Source organism: Pteronotus mesoamericanus, unplaced genomic scaffold (genome assembly GCF_021234165.1).
Source record: "Pteronotus mesoamericanus isolate MK-2021 breed Mesoamerican mustached bat unplaced genomic scaffold, CSHL_Meso_final scaffold_507, whole genome shotgun sequence".
Taxonomy (NCBI): Eukaryota; Metazoa; Chordata; class Mammalia; order Chiroptera; family Mormoopidae; genus Pteronotus; species Pteronotus mesoamericanus.
The window spans coordinates 15,824,073-15,847,932 of NW_026555319.1; the positions used below are offsets into that span (position 1 = coordinate 15,824,073).

A 23,860-nucleotide genomic window follows, 5' to 3' on the forward strand; every position below is an offset into this window, starting at 1 on the left:
GCAGGTTGCATTTTTGTTATCCATTACCTGTCTTCCCTGTCAGACATGAATAGGGACAGTGTCTTGTCCTGAATTCATCATTTATCTCTTGTGCCGAGCGCAATGACTAGGATGTAGTGGGTGCTCAATAAATGTTTGTCAAATGAGTGATGGCATGGTTAGTTCAATGAAAATTGATGGTGCCCTTTCTGATCTGTCATCCATCATCCATGGAGTGAAATGGGACTGGGAGGCTTTAAACAGCGCCACATGAGACTACAGAGTGGAGGCAGGGTTAGAATGAATAACTACCCTTTATTGAGTATTCACTATGGATAGGACACTGTCTTAGGATTTTTAATTGTATTAATGCACTTAATCCTTTGATCAGTCTGCTAGGACGGGATCTGTGTATTATCCCCGTTGGGGAGTATAAGAAAGTTCAGTGACTTGCCAAGGTCACAGAGTGACAGAGCTGAGATTCCTGTCAATGTTAGATAACCATCCCCTGTCTGTGCTCTTTAGACTGGCTCCTGGCGAGATTTAAGCCCCAATGTCCTGAGGCATCCATCTTATGTAATGATTTAACTTCTTTCTTGTATATCTAGAATGATACTAGTTCTGATCGATCTTTGGGAAAAAGGAGAAAACAGTCACTCAGATAACTTTCTGTTGCCTCTGGTTCTCAGGAGAGAGGCAGAGTTAGAGAGTTCACAAAGAATTGCTTTTACCTGGTTCTTTAGGTCCTTTTGGAAGCACAGCAATCAATATTTTCTGGTCAAACTGAACTACAATTATTTTCCCTTCCTACAAGGACTATCTAAGTTTGTTTGTTTGTTTGTTTGTTTTTGCCTCTAGACCTTTGCATATGCTGTTCCCACTGCCTGGAACATACTTCCTTGCTCACTCCTCCTTCCCCATCATGAGAGTTAGTTTAGATGCCAAGATAGAGGGCTCCTTATTGGGCATCCCTACAGCCTCTGTGTCCCTGTTGTGGCAGTGACGAGTGGAGCAGTGCTGAAAACCTCACCTGGAGTTGATTTTTATGTGGGGTGAAGGAGGTGATTATTTGCTCCTGACTGATTCATGCCCTAGACCTGTTCTGTGAGAGTAGAGGCTATCTCTTTTGTTCCCCATTTATCCCCTGTTCCTCGGCTGTTGCTTGGACACCTTGGGTGTTCACCCAGTATTTGATGAAGGAGGGGCTGGATGGAGGTTCATTTTGCTCTAAGTTTTCGAGCCTTGGGTTTTTGAAGTAGTCAGGTCTTCCGTCGGGCAGCCATTGTTTGCTGTGCATTATGGGTACATACTCGGCTGGGCACTGTAGGGAGCAGAGACGTGACAGATGTTGTTCTATTCTGAGGGGCCTACAATCTAGGGAGATATCCAGATGTTCAGATCACTTCATAGCATCAGCACAGTGCAGCGGGTCCCCGCTAAAACTCTAAAGATGAGCACGGTCACATTCTGGTGATTTGGCTATCACCAAGGAAGCCCCAGTCACAACCCAAGACCTGAGAACAGGGTGTCCTGAGAACCCCTTGGAGCAACCGCGACCAATGGTTCTTGTTCGTAAAGAAGTAGAAACCCAGATTAGGACAACTAAGTGAGCTTTGTGTGTTTCGGGGAGAGCATGTTGAAAAGTACATCCTCAGGTAAGTAAACAACATGTTGGTGGTTAGATTTACCCTAAAAGAAAACTTCTTAATTGCTTAGAGAGTGAACATTTTATTTTAGCTAAGACTTTAAATCAAATGTATTTAGGACATTTTACCTGGTTTCCTCAGGCACCTTAACTTATCTCGTCTAAAATTTAATTGCTCATCTGTTCCCCCTACAACTTGCTGTTTCTCCTGTGTTCCCTGTCCCTGTAGAGGTACCACCTGGTGCTCAAGCCGGAAACACAGGTGTCCTTGGTTCCTTCTCCTTGGGTCCCCACGGGCGCTCAGGCATCAGTCCTGTGATGCCTTCTTCCCATTCCTCAGGCCGTGTCCTCTCCCTCCTGCTGCCTTTGTTAAGGCAGGACCTAGCCTGCATTCTGTCCTCATGGATTCTAGGCTCTGTCCCTCCAACTCATTCTCCATCCTGTCGGTCGGAGCACATTCCAGAATCTGATCTGATCCCATCACTCCTTCGCCCAAAAGTCTTCAAAGACCCCTGGGTAGCCACCTGGCCCCACATCATGCCCCGCTTTTCACCACAACCTCCACCCCCCGCCCCCGCCCCAATTCAGGCCGTCTGTTTCCGCTCTACCAGATGACCTGCAGCGCCCTGTAGATATTATTATCTTTCTAAAAGACTTCCTTTCCTCTTTCATGTCTCACTGTCCTCTAAAGCCTCTTCTGGCCTGAGTCGTTGCTTGAGTCTCCTGCGTGGACCATGCTCCCACCATTGGGCATCCTCAGTGTCTGACGTTGCTCGGCATATAGCATATGCTCTGTGATGCTTTCTGAAAGAATAAGTGAGAGGCCCAGAGCATTAACTCAACACTGAGTTGAAAAGGAGCAGTATTGGGCGCCTCTGAGAATGGGTTTTATTTTAGGGTGGGAGAAGAGTGTTAAGATACCGGTTACCTCCTGGAAGAGGTGGCTGGGGGGTTCTAGTGGAGAGGAACCCCACAGAACAGGAGAAAAGGCGATCGAGGATCTAGGGATTGCCTATTCTAGATCACTGTGCAAAAGGTCAGTGTCTGCTTTAGCGGGCTGCCAAAGGATCTGTAACTCCGTTTCCTTATTTATACAGAATGGGTCTATAGTGGGTAGACCCAGTAGGTAGGCTTATTCCCAACTCTGACATTCTGCGACTCTTAGAGTCAAAGTTAAAAACCTAAGTAGGGCATTTTGAATCAATGTGAGGTTTTTTTCCCCCTCTCCTCACTTTATTGTCAGTTCCATGGGAACAAAGACATTGCCTCTGCATTCAACGGAGATAGTTTTGCATTTTAAAAACAAAGAAGTAGAAAGGAATACAAGAAAATTGCATTAATATGATATTGTGGTTGAGAATTTAAACTCCCAAGTCAGGAAATTCACTCACCGTTCTCTTTGCAGTTTTCCTTTAGACATCCCGGTTGCAGACAGCTCCTTTGTGCCAAAGCCCGGCCTGGCTCTGGTCGTGAGTTACGGGGGATTTGAAATCGTTACCTTGATCTTTTTGGCCCTTGGGTTTTTAACTTCTCCAAGTTACTGCCTGTTCTTTATTGTTACATTATCTTGTAGCAAAGTAGTCATGTATAATTTATATTCTGTGTACTGGCTTAAAACAGAGACAAGAGAATCATCAGCATCCTTAAGCTTCTAGTTTTCCAAAATAACGTTTCTTCAGTGAAGTCTGCCTGTAGGAATTGAAACCTGCCGTGAATTAAAAAGCCCTTTGTCCCGTTGTCAGACTGGGAAATGGGTGTGCCAGCAAACGTTATTAAGCCTCACAAGAGGGGAAGGAGATCATCTTTTTAAAATAAAATTAGTCAGTTTATTCCACACAATATAATTTCAAAAGACTTCAACTTTTGTAGTATTCCAGGGGCCTCACTAAAGTCACAGAGAGGGGACAGGGCAGAGCTAGAAGGACAGATAGGAGGCATGGCCCTGATGAAAGGACGAAAGCCAATACGTATCTGAACCACTTGTCTGCTGCGGTTTTGGTGTCCTTCCATCTAGGTTGCTCCTTGGCTCTTGGACTTTGACCGCAAGCGTGGAAGAGGGATGGGCGCTGATGCTGAGTGCCTCATGGAGAGCGCCCTGTTCATTCACATAGATTAAAAACAGAAGACCTGCTTGAAAAATCCTCTGCAGAATCAGGTTTTAGCAAAAGCCAATCAGATATTAGAGGCCTAACTTATTTTTTCCTTTTTGCTTTTTCTATTAAGTCTCTAAACTCTGGGTTTTTTTTCCCCTTTCTTTTCCATTATGCATCTTCAGTGTGCTAGGAACTGCGGGATTTCCGGGGGCAGAAGGACCGATGTGTGTGCAGTCTACTGGTCTTGTTCTTCTGGTGTCTGGCGACATTGTAGTTGAATCCCAAGATCATTCTTACTATGACCACTGACACTGACATATGAGCATATATGTCTCATATGCTCATAACTGTACGAGGTGTACATTTGAGTGCCTCCCTGGTATTTGGGGGCTTTTGGGGATAGGGGGTGAGCAGCAGCTATGGGGTAGTATGGGAACATCTTGGGTGATTTAACTTGAAAGCCACAAGGTGGCAACATTTACTAAACTGATGGGCATTTTCTTCCCCTATTAAGATGTTGAACTTGCTTTTCCAGCTACAAGATTGAATAGCTGAGGAAGGGATTTAGCAGCCATTGCTTCAGGTCTTTTTGAAAGTGAGGCTATAGGATAAGTACACTACAGTATATTGGTGTCTATTCATCCCCTGGTTCAGATACTGAGAGTTTGAAATTGCTCTGTGTAACTGTGGGCAAGCTGCTTCCACTTTGGCCTCAGTTATTCATCATGAGACAAGAGACCTGTGATTGGACTCACTGGTCTCTAGGCTTTTTTTTTCCTCCATTATTTATGACTTTAGTTACAACTTCCTTTCCTATGCTGCTTAAAAAAAAAACAAAACCAAAGCAAAACACTTCTAGTAAAACCGGCCCTTAAATTAAACACACACACACACACACACACACACACACACACACACACACACACACAGCACTAGGCTTTTATGAAAGGGCAGAGTCATAATTTTTTGAAAAATCAATGATAAAATCTCAAGGAAATTAGTGTCCCTAGAAGCTAGCCACCTCCCTGGGTTAACTCCAGAAGCCAGACTCTCCTAAATGAGGATGCTTATTTGCCAGCTTCCCTAAATTAGCTTTGGGGATGTTAAGGTCTGCAAGGACCTGTCCAAGGGAAGTATTGTGTATGCTTTGCAGTGATTAAGCCATTAAAGTCTAATTGGTATTTTCCCACTCATGGTTCTGCGTAGGAAGCTTTAAAATTATTTGGGAATTCTGTGCTCCTCAGCCATCTTGGTGTCATCTCCACACTTTGGAATCTGAGAGTAGAGCGTGCAGAGGAGAGGCTTTTGTGCGAGCAGATTATGACTTTTGCTCACAATGTTTTCCCCTTTGGTTCGTCACATTGCAGATGAAGTGGAAAGGGAAGGACCTATTTGATTTGGTGTGCCGGACCCTGGGGCTTCGGGAAACCTGGTTCTTTGGACTGCAGTACACCATCAAGGACACCGTGGCCTGGCTCAAAATGGACAAGAAGGTTGGGCTGGAACTGGATGAAACCAGTGGGGCTGGTGTGTGCTTCCCTGAGCACGTGCCCAGGGTATTTGCTCATCATGGGGCATGACGGATACAGGATAGAGAGAGAAAGGGGCAAGTCCTGGAGAAAGCGGGTCCTCGAAATGCCCCAGGCTCACTGCCCCTCACAGGCTCTCCTGGGCAAGCAGAACCAGCCACGATCAAACTGCTGCGATCCCTGGCCTCTTTACTCACGGTCACCAGGCTGAGTGCTTCTGGCTTTATGCTGCTCAATTTATCGAGCCACTGGTCAGGCTTTATGAATAAAAATTACATATATATGTTTATAACATATGTCTTTGAAAGATTTTCTTGGGGCTCATGTGCTTTATGAAATTTTAAAAGCTTTTTTGAGAAACGCTGTGGCCCAACTCAATTTAATCATGAACGCAATCTAAGGAATACAAAGTGCCCTGGTCACGGTGGCGAAGGCAGGCTGTTCATTTAGTCCTCATGATTCTCTGGGGCTTCTGAGGCCTGGACAGGGGTGGGCTCCCAGCAGTTCTCGTGTGGCTGAGAGATTAATACTCCTAGGGAAACGGTCCTCTGTGTGGCTTCATATGTGCAGACAAACACATACTTACCTACTTACCTACCTACCTAACCATGAAGATGGTTGAGAACAGGGCCATATGCTTTCGTCAGTAACTCCTAAAAGGCACCTGGGTCTCAAAGTAAGTCAGTGTCTAATTCTTGCCCCAAATGGAATCCCCTGCAATTGCCCACCTGAGTTTATTATCTATTATGTGGCATGATAAACAATAAAAGCCTCCTCTCTTGTATCAGTTTGACTTTAAACTCGAGTGTTCAAATTATTTACATATGTACACATTAATCTGAATCTTCATGTTAGAATTCCTGCTGATCATAAATTTCATATGCTAATTCCCAACGACCATGAAGATCAAAGTGTCCACTGTGTGCCTGTGTTAGCAAGGTTGTCCCAGATCATGTTTATTTTGAGTTTCCTGGGCACCACCAATTGAAATATGGGCAGGGGCATGGAAAGTTATCTATCAAAGGCAGCAGGACTTTCGGTATCCTTTTGTGATTCTCAGCAAAGTAAATTTTAAATCTACTTTGAATTTACATGAGTGTTGGCCAAATGGATATTAGATTGGGGGCATCAGGAGCCACAATACCTGCTGCTCAAAGGAAATAAATTATGACACATGTTAATGGAGACTTGGAGCCTGTCACATGGCATGTTTATGGCCTGAAATGAAATTCATTCTGGAGAGCAGATGGTTCAGGCTTTTCAGTGGGTGGATGAAATTGTTAGAAGATTAAAGGAAGTGTGGTTTACTGACTGTGCTCAAGTATTTTGTGGGGCATCTCTAGAGGTTCCTTAAAACAAAGAGTTGCCACGATGGACATGTTTCACTTCTGTTGCTTAGTTAATGTTTAGCTGATGTCACAAAGATGTAGTTCATCATCCTAAGCTCCATTCCAATGTAGACCTAAATGTTGGGGGTTGACAGCAAAAAAAGAATAAAGAAATATTCCACTGCTTCAAAAAAATTAAAAAACATTCCGCCTACCATAAAGCGTAATGCCCAAGACCTCTAAGTCATAAATTTCTAATTTTTAACAATCTCTGTGGCCTTGGGAACATTTGTGCCTAAATCTTAGCTCTACTCACCCCTTGGGGATATTAATTAAGTTGATTCAGAAATGCCGTTTGAAGTGAGTTCTTGTTATAGAGAGAGCTTCAAACTGAAGAATCGCACAACCTTTGGGAAATGTGATGAATTTAGAGGGGAAAAATGTTTATACACTCCCTGAAAAAGTTTGTTTGATAAGGGCATGAGAGGAAGAGGTGCCAACATAGTTTGTCTGTCTTTTGCTCTGCGATTCTGCAGGTGCTGGATCATGATGTTTCAAAGGAAGAGCCAGTCACCTTTCACTTCCTGGCCAAATTTTATCCTGAAAATGCCGAGGAGGAGCTGGTTCAGGAGATCACGCAACATTTATTCTTCTTGCAGGTACACTAGCCTGTGCTATCCCTTAATTATGGGAAACCTCACTCTGCCCCGGTTGCAGAGGTGGCCTGGACAAACCCCTTGGAGCTGACCAGAAAAGCTTCACGCTGTGAAAATGTTCCACCTCCGGAGAGTCAGTCCTTTTGGTTCTGTAATGGGAAAAATCTTTAGACTAGAACTATATTTGAGTGATGAGAATTGGTGTTAGATGAAATTGCAAAAGTGTGATGGTGAAAGAATGGGCATTCCCTGGCTGGTGTGGCTCAGTGGACTGAGTGCCGGCCTGCGAACCAAAAGGTCGCTGGTTTGATTCCTTGTCAGGGCACAGGCCTGGGCTGTGGGTCAGGTCCCCAGCTGGGGGTATGTGAAAGGCAACCAGCTGATGTTTCTCTCTCACATCAATGTTTCTCTCCCTTACTTTCTCCCTCCCTTTCCCTCTCTCTAAAAATAAATAAAATCTTTTTTAAAAAGTAAAAAAGAATGGGTACAAGTAGCTACCTAATTTGAAACCTTTTTGAAGATAGATCCTGTTTTCTTCTCACTAACTTGAAAGTTCTCGAGAGCTGCAAAGGAAGCCTAGAGAGTCTTATAAAGAATAGTTCTCCCAAAAGTTCAAAATCTGTTCTCATTAAGGTAGGACTTCAGACCTCCAGTGACACCTGGTTAATCCCACACACATGGAACTTCAGACATTATGCTTTATGCTACTGTTTGTCTGTAATGTCTTATTTCTCCCTTATCCCCTCACAGATTACAAGCTCCTTAAAGGCAGGGTTCACTGAGTGCACAGTAAGTAGACCTTCCATAAGTAAGCGCTCAACCAAATTGAAGAAATTAGGAGATCCATAGTAAGAGTTTCAAAGACAGCTAGTTGACCATCTGAGGGCACAGTGAGGAGGGGGTTGGTGTGAGGGTGAAAACCGTCTCCGTTTTGCTTGTGACCTTACTGTTTGATCAGAGCGCTTCCCCAGTTTTCACGGTTCGTTACCGTGACTGGCGCTGGAGCTGCTTGTGTGCCCAAAGGTGACCACTCTCAGTGATGGAAAAGATGGCAGCAGGGGTGTTAATTACATGATTTCCCAGAATTAGATATATAGTCTGTCACTTAGTCCTCCCATGATTAGTCTGAGCCTCAGATCATTATGTTCAGGAAATATTAAGTTAAACGTAATAAAACCCCCCAAGGAATTTTTTTTATACTCACCCAAGGACACTTTTTCATTGCTTTTTAGAGAAAGGTGAAGGGAGAGAGAGAGACATTGATGTGAGAGAGAAGCACAATGGGTTGCCTCCCATAGGCACCTGGATGGGGGATTGGACCCACAACGTAGGTATATGCCCTGACCAGAAATTGAACCCACAACCTTTTGGTTATGTGACAACACTCCAACCAACTGAGCCACACCAGCCGGGGCCTCCCAAATAGTTTTTTTACCAAAGGAAGTTTTGCAAGAAAAGTGTACACACACGCTCTCTCACAAAAAGTTCTGTCCAGAAAGTATCCATCCATGTACTACAAAAAATAGACATTTATTGAAGAAGATACAAGATACAAGACACGTTGTACATAGGACAATGATGCTTCAGTCTCCTTCAAAGTAGGCACCTTGGGGCCTCCCACAGGTTTCCCAAATGTCATTAGCTGCCCCATCATATTTTCCTGAATCTCACTGACAGTCTGAAATCTCTTCCTTTTCAAAGGTGATTTTACTTTTGGGAAAAGCGAGACGTTGCAGGGTGATAAATCTGGGCTGGAGCGGGGCTGAGTCACCTGGGTGATTTGATGTTTGGCCAGAAACCTCTGCATAAGACGTGATGCCTGAGGGGGCACATTGTCGTGATGAAGCTGCCAGTCACCAGTTGCCCAGAGCTGCAGCCTTCTGAATCATCTGCATAGTTCCTACAGAGGAGTGTTCAAACTCAATGCAAAATCTGAAGCACGTTCATTGCTCTACTTGTTCGGTCATTTTGAATTTGACGGCCACACAGTACACATGCTCGCTCAATGGCATCTATGGCCCCCACTGATTAGTACAGTGAAGCCACCATTGTTCATCCATGCACATTCCAGTCCACTGTCCTTGGCTGCCAGGTTACATCGATGATGTGCAAACCATTCTCATTCTATTAACAATGGCTGGACTTTTCCTGGACAGACCATGCATACTCCTCCATCCTAATATTTTCCACTCAGAGGGAAGCCCTTTCAGTTTTTCTATAGTGTGGCATTTTTCCCCTTTGAAAAGAAACCAAGGGATTAGGAAGTCACACTGCTTTGAAGGAAACCACGTGATGATCTCCTAGGCCCCAGAATGTCCTAGTGTTATAGAGATGAATTTCTTGTAAGCTCTTGGAAGCCGCTCATGTGACTTTAGCTTAATTTTCCCTCGCACTGAAATGCGGGAGCGTTCTCATGGCTGAGCAAGGCAAAGTTTCCTACTTTTATGAATCTGGTGACTGTTGACATCTGTGGAAAGAGCGTTGGCTTTCCTGTTGTGTTTATTTTGGTGTGCCCCCACTTCGTGTGGCTCGCTTGCCTCTGTGTATGGAACAGCTCACACTGCACCATTCTAAGAAATTAAATGCAGTGAGATATGTTAATTCAACATTATGGCTTAAGAATTATATTTCCTGGACCTCATGTGTACTTAAAAGTTTAATCAATCACACTTTATTGCTTCCTTTTTCCTTAGAGCATGCATATTGAAAGCGATGATTTTTTTCTGCAGTCATAACTCAGTGGTCTTGCTGACTTTTATCTCGTGTTAAGACTTAAAAGTAGACTCCATTTCCTCTAGTGCCGCGTGTGCTCAGCAGGGCCCAGTCTGCAATCACCACCAGAGCTGCTCCTGACACTTGTCAAGTTCACAGCTCTTTTCTGTCACAGCCCAGATGTTTAGTCTCTGTTTTAACCATGAGGATTGTTTTTCCTCTTCAGCATTTGATCATGAACAGAACAGATAAGGGTTTTTTACGCATGGCCATCTTATCAATAAGTTCTCAGTGGCTGAACTCCCAACCTGTCTGCAGCAATAAAAAAAAAAATGTACCCTTTGTCAGAAAATCATTAACAGGCTGGCTTGGCAGCCCTCGGCAGAACGCTGCAGCCACCTGCTGTGACCAGCCTGCAGGCCACTTCCAGGCACACGGTGTCATGTCTCCCTCGTTGCCCCTTTCAGGTAAAGAAGCAGATCTTAGATGAAAAGATCTACTGCCCTCCTGAGGCTTCTGTGCTGCTGGCTTCCTACGCCGTCCAGGCCAAGGTAGGCTCCGAGAAGAACAATTCCTTTTCCCCAGGCATTAACGTGTGTCACAGGGTCGCTCCAGTTGCCGGTTTCTTGGGATTTTCTTGACTTCAAAGGGACTTCCCCCAGCAAGTGAGAGGCCATGGAACTTGTGACCTGGGGGAACCAAGTATCAGTGTTTCACTGCTGTATAATCTTGTGACTGTGTGTACAAGTAAGTGTAGAGCTTGAGAAATTTTCTGTGTAATCTCATTGTGCACATGTGGTTCCTTACATCCACGGGAGCCAGCCTCTCTTTTTATTAACCAGAAAAAGTGAACTGATGATTGGGCCAGACGTGGCCTTTAGTTGAGAAAGGTCCAGGTTCTCATTGCAAACTCATCTTCTGAGGACCAGCCGCCCTGTTGTGTGGGGGCCTCACCGTACCCTAGAGAGTGCCCCGCTTCATCCGCCCTGACGGGCGTGCCACCTTGCTTATGGCGCGGTACCGCAGCTCTTTGGCCCACTGAGCCCACCTGAGCCGTCTGGTGAGCAGAAAGGCATTCCCAGGGAGGTCACATCCTGGTGAGAGACTCTGAGGTTCCCATGAAAGGGAGACCGATGGTCTTGTGTTTTTGTCCTCTGTGTTTTTATGAGGCCAATTACAGGGTCAGCCCAGGGGGCCTAACGCCCCCCGAGGTTTCCACTTCAATCACACACCACTTTCTCTTGGTCCCTTTGCTCACTGCCTTTCACCGCAGCATGAGAAATCCCAGAATTAGGGCACCTTGATTACTTTTGTGATTTTGTATCATCTTTTGTTATTATTTTCCTTTTTAGTTAAAAGCCATTTCCCAAAAATTAATACAATTTCAGCTCAAAGACAGGAAATCACTGGCCTGTCATTTGGAAGGGCGGAAAAGTCTGTCCGTGCTAGTCAGACGGACAGAGCACCAGAGACATTTGATGACTCGTAATCATTTGATGACTGGCCTGACATTCGCTGAGTATTCGCTGGCCTGAGGAGGGGACAGTGTTGACTCTGTTACTGCACAGACACGAACGCAAGTATCTGCCCTCGGTGATTTGCCCAGGGTCATTCGGCTCCTCTTGGGGTAAAGCGAAAAGCAGAATTCATGGCTTTGGGATGACATTTTGTGCCTCCCCTATTTCACTGCCCAGAAAAATGAGTAATTGAAAAAAAGAGAAAGTGGGCCTTGATTCAGCTAAAACATATGCTTCCTTTTATGCTTTGATTAAGAATATTAATAACAGGAAAAATGTGTCCTTTCAATCAGTATCACCCTGACAGTGATGAAGCAGTCATTGTCACTCTCATTAAATCCGAGCACTTCCTGGCCCGGAACTGAGTTCCTTTTTAGCACGCTTTCTCCCCAGCTGAGAGGAGACCCAAGCTCTCAAGGATACTACCTGTCCTTGAAGGGCTTCCAGCTCAAAGGCTACATTTTCTTTGCATGGATTTTGGGCCAGAAATTCAAAGGCCACCTGTGGGGGGGGTGGACAAAACAAAAAAAACTTTTCTGGGAACCAGCAGATGTTTGCTTAAACAGATTTCACTGTAGGAAAACTCTACTAATTTGGGTCCTGCTAATTTAGAGATGAAAGTGATTCACAGAGAGCATATGTGGTTCATATGGAGGAGGATGTGCTGTTTTTTCCGGTGTAAATTCGCAGGGTCTCATAAATAAAGCTAATCTGTGACTTCAAGTCTGCATTCGGGAAACTAAGGGTTATTATATAACATGCTTCCAGTTTCCAGGTCTGCTGCTTAATGTTAAAAGGATATCTCTGATTACAATATGAATAAGATGTTACATGCCTGTAGTGTTTTACAGTTTTACAAAGTGTTATAACATGAATATTTCGTGCGGTACTTAGTATAGTCTTTGCTGCAAGCCAAGGCTTGAAAGTATTATGCCAGTTTTATAGCTGAGTCATTTAAGGCTCAGAAAGGAGTAATCATTTGTCTAAAGTCACAGTGCTTTAGGTTAATTCTCTTTTTTAAAGTAGAGTTTGTACCCTCCTCCTTGATGGACAGGATTTGAAGCAGAGCAGAACTAGAGAATGGAGCCAGGTGAGAAGCCAGTGTCTCCTTGTCCACTCAGTGCTCTGCTCTTGCCCCTCGCTGTCTCGTGCTTGAGGGAGGTCTCTGGGCAGCATGCACTGCCATTCACTAAATCCCAGATTCACTTACGTGGTCACATTAGTCCAAACTTTTCAGTAAATTACACCGGTTCCCTCCATTATGTTCAGTTTGTTTTCTTCCACAACCTTTCTGAAACAGAAAGGAACTTTAGAAAGTAAGGAGGGGAAAGCGAATTGAGCTCATTAACACAGGGAATGTAATTATCCACAAATGTATTCATTACAGTGTTTGAGCTGTTTGAATGATATAGACACAGTTAATTCCAAAGCATAAAGAAACAATTACCCTCAAAGTATAAATACAAATATTAATCACATGGTTCAGTTAACAAGAACCACATTTCTTAGTTGGAGTTTGAGTTACACTTGAATCGAAAGTATGGGCTGGTTTTTTGGTTCAGTTGTGTGGCACAGCAAACTTATCTTGCAATGTTGTGAGCCCACCTATGGGATTTTATATTGACAATTTGGTGTTTGAAGTGTGTTCTTATTAAAAATGACTTTGGGAGAGAAAGGTATATAGTTTTTCAATCTTGCAGTGCTCCTGGAATGGTATATAGTTTATCAAGCCTGCAGACTCCTAGTGTTCAGAGAAAGCAAAGAATTGTGGGAGAGGAGACTTATTGTTTCCCAGTAAGTATTCTTGGATACAAATTAGGGGCAGGATGCCAAAAGGCAATCGAGAAGTTGGGTGTATGTAAAGTATATGTAGAGTGCCAAGAGATGAGGCTGGAGCTATCTGCCGGGGGCTAGATCATAAAAGGTCTTAACTTTATCCTGTGGATGATAAAGAGCTAGTGAAGGGTTTATATTTTAGACAGATTTTTGTTGGCTTAGTGAAGGATATGTTGGAGTGAGAGACAAATCTGGAAACAGGGAGACCTGTTAGCAGGCTGTGGTGGTCAGGCTGGTGAGACACTAGGAGGTTCAAACCTCTGGCTGTGGTAAATTGACTAGGAGAGGAGGCTGACTTCAAAAAATCGAGACGATAAAAGTTGATATAAATGGTGCTATATTCTGCATATCTTTTTTTGCATATCCTTTTACAAAATAATACTTTTTTCCCCACTCAACATTGATTTTAAGGTATATTTATGTTTTATGTATAGATTTAGCGCATTGATTCTAACCACTGTATGGTAACTATTGATGAATAAACCTAGTTTATTTATCCATCTTCCTTCTGAGGAAGAGGTAGGTTTAGTTTCTACTTTTTTCCTATTATAAACAGTGCTTTACTAAAAATCGTTTTATGTGATTATTGGTATAAATGCACAAAAGCTTTTTCCATTTAAGGTAGATTTCTAGAAGTAGAATTGAACAAATATCCCTGAATATAAAGAACTCTTAAGTTTATAAGAAAAAGGTAGCAGAAAATTGGGCACAAAGATTATGAACAATAGGTACTTTATAGAAGAGAAAACTAAGAATGATCAGTAAATACAAAAAGATGCTCAGCCCTGGCTGGGTAGCTCAGTTGGCTGGAGTGCAGTCCTGATGCACCAAGGTTGCGGGTCTGAGCCCAGTCAGGGTGCACGTAAGGAGCATCCAATGAATGCATAACCAAGTGGGACAACAAATCGAGGGCTCTCTCTGTCTCTCCCTCCCCCTCCCTTCCTTTCTCTCTACAATCAATTAAAAAATATTTCTAAACAAAAAGATGCTCAATCTCACTACTAATCAAAAGAAGGAAAAACTAGAAGAACAATAGGTAACATTCCAAATGTTTAAGATTGACAAGGATTAATAATCTATAGAAGCATTGTTTAAACTCATTTACTTGCTGGAAGGAACTGTGAATTGGCATAATCTCTGTAGAGGGATAGGTGAGGAGACAGACCCCTGAGTTCCCAAAATTCTACTTCTAGGTGATGCTACTACTCCACAGGGACTCCTGTACAATGTGCCCTTTTCACTTAAAACTGTCAGAACAGATGGACCCATCTCATTTTTTTAAAACTATTTTTCATAAAAAGGAGGGACTCCAGATTGTTTAAAAATCTCTTTATTTTTGTAGATATTTAGGTTTGTCTTTCTTTCTATTATTTTTTTCTATTATTTAGAAGGATGTAGCAAACATCCTTGAATATGAACAATATTTCTCTGATAGATACCAAGAAATAGTATAACTGGGTCAAAGGATAAGAACATTTAAAATTTAAATAATGCTAAGTGAAAGAAGCCAGACACAAAGGACTGCACATTGTGTGATTTCATTTATATGAAATGTCCACGATGGGCAAACCCCTAAAGACAGAGAGTAGATCTCGTGGTGGCTGGGGGTGGAAGGAGAGGAATAGGAGTTACTGTAGCTCGTGGGTATAGGGCTGCTTTTAGAGATGATGGGAATATTGTGGAATTAGATAGTAGTGATAGTTGCACAACATTCTGAATATAATGGAAACCACTAAATTATATGCTTCAAATGGTGAATTTTATGTATGTAAATTTTATCTAAAAAAAAAGGTATGGCCAAATTGCCCTCCAAAAGTGTCCTAATTTAACCTCCAAGCACAGTGTGATAGAATACCTGTTTTTTCACATCCTCGTGGATGCTGTTAGCCTTTTACATTTTTGCTAATCTGACCGAAAAAATAGATTTTTAAAAAAGTTTTCATTTCATTGATTACTGTTGGGGCTGAGCCTCTTTTCCTAGATTTACTGACCATTGTATTTCTTTCCTTTGTGAGTGAAGTGTTTATGACTTCCCGTTTTTCTACTCTATTGTTTATCTTCTAGTTGATTTTAGGAGTTCTATATATGATGGGTATTAACCTTTTATCTTTTTTTACGTTTCAGACTGTCATTCTGTTTCTAAGTTTTGAGTGACTTTTAGAATGGTTTCACCCACCATTATTATACACATGTTCTTCTGCATTTTGTCCTTGTATTTTGATGGATTTTCATTTATGGTTGAAGTCTTTAATCCATCTGTATTTTAGTGACTGGTGTGTGGTAGGGATCTAATTATTTATGCTGTAAATGTATTGATTAAATCATTATGTTTTGTGAACTCCTGTTCAGAGCATTTGGTGTAATTGTCCATACTTACAGGCAGAAGACAGTATTTAAACATCCAGAAGGATATTAAATATCTCTGTTTAACCTAAGAATTGACTCCAGGAATCCTGTAAATGGTGAATTCCTTTCTTGAATTTAAATTCAATTGGTTTATATCAGGGCTGGACCCAGGTTTTGTGGGGCTTGAAGTTCATATCATTTAAGGGTTCTTTTCAATGCAAGGATGCAAATTAGGAGATAAAATTAGGTGCGGAGACTTGAAACCCCAGCTCCATTAGCTTCGCAGTAAATCCAGTCCTGGTGATATTATCTGAACGCTTTTGTACATAAAAGGAAGAGGAACATCCATCTCCATCTATGGTGTGGAATGACGTCCTTTTATAGTCACCAACTGCCACAACTTAAGGATTTTCTTGTTCTTTTGTTTTTTAAAGAGACATGTAAGAACAGACACATACATCAAGGTGGCTTTAATGTTGTAAATGGAGTTAGTCCACTGGCAAGTCCTTTCAGCGGGATCTTTGCAGCCTCTGCATCGCTCAGATGTAACCTGCTTGATCCATGGAGTAGCTGGGGGCTCAGTATGATAATGTGGACTGTTAACCTCACAAGCCTTTGGAACCTGAATTTGCAACTTTAACTTTGCCTGTCTGCTTCCTTTTGCGTTAGAGCTTGATTAGCACTCTAGAGAAGCTTGCAAATGCAACTAACAGGGCTTTCCTGAGCATCCTACCCCTTCAAAAATCAGAGGCAACCGGTAACCAGTGTCATTATAAACAATGTGGAGGGTAACAATAGTATGTGACATTAACTATGAGCCAGGCACTACGCAAAACGCTCGCCCGGATTGCCGCACTTCATCCTCAGCAGCCCCTGCGAGCCCCTGTAGGATAAATACAGTTAGTATCCCCATTTTACAGATGAAAAAATGGAGACACTGGTTTTCTGAGGTCACAGCTAACAAGTGAAAAGCTGGGATTGAACCTTAAGCCGTCTGTCTCCCGAGACAGTGCCATTAAAGCTCCAAGTTACTGACTTATTACATCCCCAGGCTGTTCAGAGATAAGGCAAACCAGGTTCCTTCAAGTATTTTTAAATGGAGAATTCCCTACACGGGGTTACAAAATCTGTGTTTAAATTTGACAAATTAATTCCGTTAGTACTCAAAAAACAATGCAATGCCTTTCTGCTATTTGTAAGATAATTGTGTGATGCATAAGAAATATTAATTTGTGAGGCTTTTATAGTAGGATGGTATGGGAATGAGATTCAGTTTAAAGTTGCTGACGAACGTGAGTGGATGTTGCTGGGTGTCTGGCCTCATTTGAAGAACACAGCAGGAGTCCAATTTGAGGGTCTTTGGGAATGACAGGGTGGGCCACATCCTGACCCTCTTTAGTGGTCTACGGAGCCAGCAGCCTTGTGCCTGACCTTCCTTTTGTTTTTCCAGTGTTGGTGACTAAAACGATAAATGTTTATAGAAGAGCGTACTGAAATACCGAGCTTTGTCTGTTTGGTCAGAAGAAAAGCCACTGAAGGCTGACTGACAAGAGACAGGCCCTGATTTTATATCCTCTCTGTTTTATAGTTAGTTTCTGTTTTAAAATTCCATCATTTTTTATTGTTTCCCGGTCAGCCTTAAGTTTCCTAAGAAACAAAGGGGTTATTTTTCTTAAATCAGAAAATAAGTCTCCAAGCGATTCCCTGGAAGAACACATTAAAATGCATGGCGCGCTTCGGGCCCTCCTAGTGCCTCACTCTGCACCTTTAGGAAAGCCAGTCAGCCTCTCTCTCGTTTCTTTGTCTGTACAGTGTGAATGACAGTGTTGGCATCACATTCTTCTAGAGCGTTTTTCATAGCCTTGAATGAAAGGTATCACAAATATTGCCAGCCTTATCCCCAGCTCCCACCTAGCCTTTGGCTCCAATTACCAGCCACTTAGAAGCATTTGTAGGTAAGGCTCTTATCATACCTTGCTAATCACAACTTTCACAGTTGTGTTTGTTGTTTCATTCCAAAAGCTCCTGTTTTGGTAGGGACTGCTTTCTTTGCCGGCTAGAAAACACAGCTCCCTTTCCATACAAATGTCACATTCTTATTAGCCCATCACCCATAGGGATTCTGCAACTCTGTTTATAGACATAATCACCTTTGTATTTTCATTCAAGGATAACAAACTAGCAAGGTTGAAATCTGGACTTGTCATCAGAATTGAATTGCTCCCTGGAGCTGGGAGGGAATTGAGCCTGAGGCCAGCGGTGCAGGAATGACAGCTGTCTTCCGAATCTCAATCGCTTGCTCTCTCTTTCTTCCCTTTCCAGTACGGTGACTATGACCCTTCTGTTCACAAGCGGGGATTTTTGGCCCAAGAGGAATTGCTTCCAAAAAGGGTAAGGAATCAAATCCCCAACCTGGGAAGACATAGCAGGTATGTGGTCTACAAGAAAGCTGACCGAAGGACTTGAAGGGATAATGGAAGTACATGGCGAGAACATTATTCGAAATATTTTGTACTCAATCTTGAATAAAGAGTATGGAATCTCTGTTAAGAATATGAAAAAGCAAAGGTGGAAGGGATTAGCTTTGGGTTGCCAGGACTAGTGTGGCCTGCAGATGGCCCATTCTTTAGTGGGTGGGCATCAGCGATCCCGAAGAAGGAGTGTGGAGCAGCACGTGTTCACAGCCCAGGGAACTGACGGTCAGCAGCTGCTCAGGTGGATAGAGGAGATGAGTTAGGAGTGGGCATTGTAGTTTTTAATCTTTGGTGGTTTTCATCTTGTTCATTAGCCAACGAAGCAGGCCCTCCCTCCCTTTCGCTGCTTCTGATTTTACGGCTCCACTCATCCATCATGTGTAATAAAGGCCTGCTGCTCACCTTTCCCTGACTTTACCTGCTCCTTTGATAGCATCTGTGCAGGCAGGCAGGCAGGCAGGCAAAGACAGCACCATGCACAGTCTAGCCCAGCTGGCCAGCCGTGACCGAGGTCCTCTGTCGGGGATGTGTGGCCCAGGAAAGCAGGACCCCTGCCAGACAAGGGGCGCACCTAGGCCTGAGTCATGGTGCAGCTTTCTGAATTGTGAAAAACTGAATGGCGCTCATATACACACCCACCCCTGTGTGTGTGACCGTCTCCCTGTATGTGGGTTTTTAAAAATAGCTGTGCTGTTTTGTCAAAACGATGCATAATTATAAAAATGGCAAACAATGCCAAAGCTTTCTTTGTGTATGGGTTTTTAACTTTGCTCTACATTTTGGTAGGTAATAAATCTGTATCAGATGACTCCAGAAATGTGGGAGGAGAGGATTACAGCCTGGTACGCAGAGCACCGAGGCCGAGCCAGGTGGGGACGCTTTATTTTTGGTTTACATTTCTTTATGGGATTTTTTTTTTTTAAGAACTACAAAACTAGGACATGCTTGTTGAACAAAGTGCTTTACTGAAGTATATAAAAGAAAAGAGAGAGCTGGGAGTAATACTGGCGGTGTTCGGCTTTGTATGTATCCTTTTTCTAGTGCTTGTAGGCACTTACTGCCTGTCGAGATGTACAGACCTGCTGTACTCGTTGGCTCGTTGGTAATTTAGTTTCATTTTAAGAATTCTATTGGATAGATATCCCATAGCGTTTGCATCCATTTATCTCCTGATGGCATTTGGTGTAGCTATAGGTTTTTCACTTTTACAACATGTTCTGCGATGTATACCATCTTATATCATTATATAATGGTACAGGTGGCTCTGCCCATAGAGTTTTTAGAAGAGTTGCTGAGTCAAAGGATATTAGCATTTTGAGTTTTGACAGGTGCCACCAAATTGCCTTCCAAAAAGGTTGTATCAGATGGGCATTTACATGCCCATCCGTATGTATGTCTCCACCCCCATTCTCTCCCCAACACTTGTTTTTATCGATTTAATTTTTATAATCTCAAAGGTAATACAAAATTGTATCTTAAATATTAATCAGCATTTCTCCGATCACTTTAGGAATTGATTATTTTTTCATTCACCTTTAACATTCTTTTTCTCTCCTTCAAATTAACATCCTATAACACACTTTTTTTTTAACTTTTAAAAAAGTATAACATGCATACTGAAAAGTGGACAAGCCATAAATATACCGACGGATGAGTTATCACAAAGTGAAAATGCTGTGTAACAACAGGCAATAAGACAGCACACGACCCCCGTCACTCTCTCTCCTCCCCCAAAGGGAGCCTCTCTCCTGATTTCAAACTTCCTAGATTAGTGTTGTCTGTTTTAAACTTTATATTAAAGCAGTCAGATAATTTCTATTTTTTGTGTGTCACTTCTACTTAGCATCATATTTTGAGATTTGGGTTTGTGGCATGTAGCAGTAGTTTGTTGGGGTTTTTTTTTCACTTTCGTTATTGTGTAGACTTCCACTGTATTAATAAACCACAAGTTATTTATCCATTCTGCTATGGATGGATGTTTACATTGTCGCGTTGTCTCCCATCTTTTGCTATTACACATAATGTCAAACAATTTCCAAAGTAATTGTACCAATTTGTGTCCACTGTCATTTCTAGTCGCCTCACCTGCTTGCTAACACTTGGCATTCTCTCGGCGTGAAGTTTTAAAATTCATTTGAGAGCACTTTGAAATCGGAGAGTGAGAGAAAGCGGCAAGGTCATAGGGAGACTTGACTTAAAATATTTTAATAGTGTACTCGTTGGGGAGTTTTTTTTTATAAGTCATTGCTACTTCAAGAGCTTACTTTACATTTCACTTACAACTTAGAAGTCAGTGGCCTGGCTTGGTTTTCATAGACCACGTAGCTCTTGCTCTCACCTCCAACAACATCCAAAGAGAAAATTAGAAAGGTAGCTCCCAGTAGCTTGCAGACAGTCGTTTCAATACCAAAACCTTCTAAGTGAAGAAAGAACCCAATTAGATAAAGCAACAACTTAAATAAAATTTGAACACTCAAATCCATTTGAGGGGAGACAATAACATACCATGTGATTTTCTTGAATGACCAGATGAGTGTCTCTATTTACCAAGGGCAAAGTGTGGAATTGAAGCCAAGAGACTCTGTTAATGAATCTGTGTTCTTGTTTTTATGGGAATGGGAGATTCTGTTTGACCTCGTTGTATTTAATAGACTCGGGGTTAGGCAAGCGTCACCGGAGTCTGCTCTGGCTCGCGTCTCCTGGCAGGTGTGAATGCTCAGCTTGGCGTGCACCTGCCCTCCCGTTTTCTCGCTTAGCTTCACTGACAGTGTCTTTCATTGTCCCCACAGGGACGAAGCTGAAATGGAATATTTGAAGATAGCTCAGGACCTGGAGATGTATGGCGTGAACTACTTTGCAATCCGGGTGTGTTGAGGCTTCTCCGAGTTCCCCCTGTATAAACAGACTGAACCAGGGGCCAACTGCTAAGATGGGTTACTTTCTCATTCAGGGTGGTAGACTCTTTAACGGTTCAGTGGTGAAGAAGAGAAGAAGAGGGGAAAGGGTCTTATAGCCTCATTTTCTATTTTTGGACTTCAATTAGATCCTAGGTAATTAAGTGCGAGTTGAGCCTTGGGAGAAGGGCGGAGGGTGGGGGTGGGGGCTGGTCCTGCACCGAGCAGAAACCTGTGTGAATGCTCGGAGTGCAACATTTGATTATTTCTGGCTGTGTCAGATCTGGGCCCGCAGGGAGCACCTGTGAGTACTTTCTTCCCCCGAGGACACAAGGAGAGTAAAGCTGCTTTTAAATATTACCGATTTGTTTGGGTATGGACTCTTGTTCTCACTAGCAGGCTAATTGGTTTTCTGTTCAGACCATTAATAGTCCTCTGTCCTCTGGGAACCCCTTGCTTCTGCACCAGACAGGCAGTCGGGCCTTCCCAGCCTTTCTCCCAAGGGTCCCCTGCTAGATGCAGCTTGGAGGCAGCTCCTTGCAGAGGAACTCCTGTGAATTTGCTAAAGTGTTTCATTGCGAGCTCCAGACTGTAGAAGAGTAGATATTAAAACAACCCTGCAGTAAGGTTGCTTTCCTTTTGGGGGTCCCTAAAGTTTTATATTAAATTTGGGTAAATTGGAACACATTTAAAATAGCCTAGCATAGCCGTCTACTGATTTGTTTTCTAAAGACAGATTTTTAAATGGATCACTTTGTTTAAAATAAGGCACACTGACAAGTTTTGATATGTCATATAGTAAACAAATAAAAACAAGATTTTCCATAATAATGCAGAAGATTAGTTTCTAAAGTTTTTTAAAAATTTATTTTTTTAAATTTTCTGAAGTTTTATTTATTTGTATTTGCTAATTTGGTTTCTTTAGGATCAGAACAATTTAATGCATTTCTGTGGTTTTGTCAACACCATTTCTCCTGCTCCATCCGCCCACAACCTAGATTCTAGAAAACTAGTGTTTTGCAAGGCTTAAAAACAGTGTCTAATAGCAGTCAGACACTGTTTTGTGTGTGTGGTTTCTTATATTGTGCAATAGACACAGCTAAGGGATATTTTAGTCCTTTGTGTAAAAGTTCCTGAATTCACTGTCAACTAAGGAACATATGTGCTTAAAGCAATTTAAAAGGGGCTCCTTGAGTTTCCTTCTCTTTCTCTTTGAAATGCTGGAGACAGAGTGATAGGAGGCATAGGGTGGAATCGTTTAAAAAAAAAAAAAAAAGCTAAACTAAATAGTCAGAAACATGATAAAATATCTCATTTTCCAAAATACCATGGATTTTAAAAGTACAAAGGCTTACTTGTGTTCACATAGTACATAGTTTGGAGAGCTTTGCCGACGAGCAGAGGACTCTCCCTCACAGTTTGGTAATAACACCTGGCTTCGGGGTGTTAGGGAAAAAAATTACCCTGGAGCGCTCACTTCTCCCTGTGACAGCTGCTGTTTGGTTGGCGCTTCTCATCGCGGTCCGAGCACCGTCTCAGTTTGCAGATCCATGTCTTGGTTGAGTCTCATTGTTGTCAGCGAGGGGTCACGTGCTTTAAGTCTTGTGCAGGGAGCTTCCCTCTGTCGTCACCCCAAGGCCAGACCACAGCGCAGGCGGATGGACCTGCGCATGGGGGTGCGGCCTCCAGAGGCCCCGGTGCTCGCCCTCTGGCTGCTCTGACCGCTGACCATCAGAGGTACAACGTACGTTAGAGTTGATTACATTTTTATACAGCCTTACTGAGGTACAATTTATAATTCATTTTGATATATTTTCCCAACATTTTATTATAAAAAATTTTAAACATACAGAAAAGTTGAAAGAATTTTACAATGAATACCCTTATATACCCATTGTATAGATTCCACAATTAACATTTTATTATACTTGCTTTATCACGTTAAGATACATTTTAACATGTACTAAGACCATCTGATCTCAGCATTTAGAACTTTCTTTCTGGTAGTCTAGTAGTTTTTTTCTTTTAACATAAGAAATGATTAGTCATGCAGGTTTTTATTTTACATCTATGATAACCTGGTTATTTAATTAGAGGCTAACGATGCTTAGATTGTTGCTACTTTAGCCAACGAGCCAGTGATGGGAGCCTCCAGCCGTCCCTTTATGGGACACGTGAGTCACATAAATAGTATAGTTTTGCCTCTACCTGCTTCAATTCAGGAAGACAGAGGCCCCCTGGGTTACAAGACAGCTGTGACTTCTGTAGGGGCCTGTTGAAACTTGTCATATGTAACAGTACGTGCCAGCTCTTTGGGGAAGTTGAATAAGACCTCGAGGCTCAGGTGGAGCTGACAGTAGCTCTTCTTTGTTGAATCTACAGAATAAAAAGGGGACAGAGCTGCTGCTTGGAGTGGACGCTCTGGGGCTTCACATCTATGATCCCGAGAACAGGCTGACACCCAAGATATCCTTCCCCTGGAATGAAATCCGAAACATCTCGTACAGTGACAAGGAGGTAGGATATTATCTGTGCTGCAGATGCACCAGTGGCCTAGCAGAAGGTCTTTCCCCTTCTCTCCTCCTTGCTGAAGCATCCCCAGCCAGATTTCTCCTATTATCAAGACAACCATTTAATTCCCAGGCTTTGGGTTTTGGGTTGTTGATTTTTATAGTATATACAGATCAGTATAAGACACCCTATTTTCAAATAGCATCGCTGAACCCTCTGCTGACTAACAGGAGGCTGGGAAGCTCAACCTGTCAGCACTAAACCCCAAAGAACAGTAAACAAAGCAAAATGTAACCTTTTCTTATTAGTTGGCTTTCTATTTCTGGGGAGGAACTCTCTT

At 42.6% G+C, this 23,860-nt stretch overlaps 1 protein-coding gene across 4 annotated transcripts in view; it reads left to right on the forward strand.

Moving 5' to 3' along the window:
- NF2 (NF2, moesin-ezrin-radixin like (MERLIN) tumor suppressor) overlaps nt 1-23,860 on the forward strand; it is a 68,886-nt gene that overhangs the window by 18,876 nt on the left and 26,150 nt on the right. For all 4 annotated transcript variants that reach the window (XM_054594209.1, XM_054594208.1, XM_054594210.1 and 1 more), the window contains exons 2-8: nt 5,085-5,210; nt 7,111-7,233; nt 10,410-10,493; nt 17,964-18,032; nt 18,902-18,984; nt 20,905-20,980; nt 23,392-23,526. In XM_054594209.1, the coding sequence (XP_054450184.1) occupies nt 5,085-5,210; nt 7,111-7,233; nt 10,410-10,493; nt 17,964-18,032; nt 18,902-18,984; nt 20,905-20,980; nt 23,392-23,526 (696 nt within the window). The remainder of the gene's footprint in view (nt 1-5,084; nt 5,211-7,110; nt 7,234-10,409; nt 10,494-17,963; nt 18,033-18,901; nt 18,985-20,904; nt 20,981-23,391; nt 23,527-23,860) is intronic.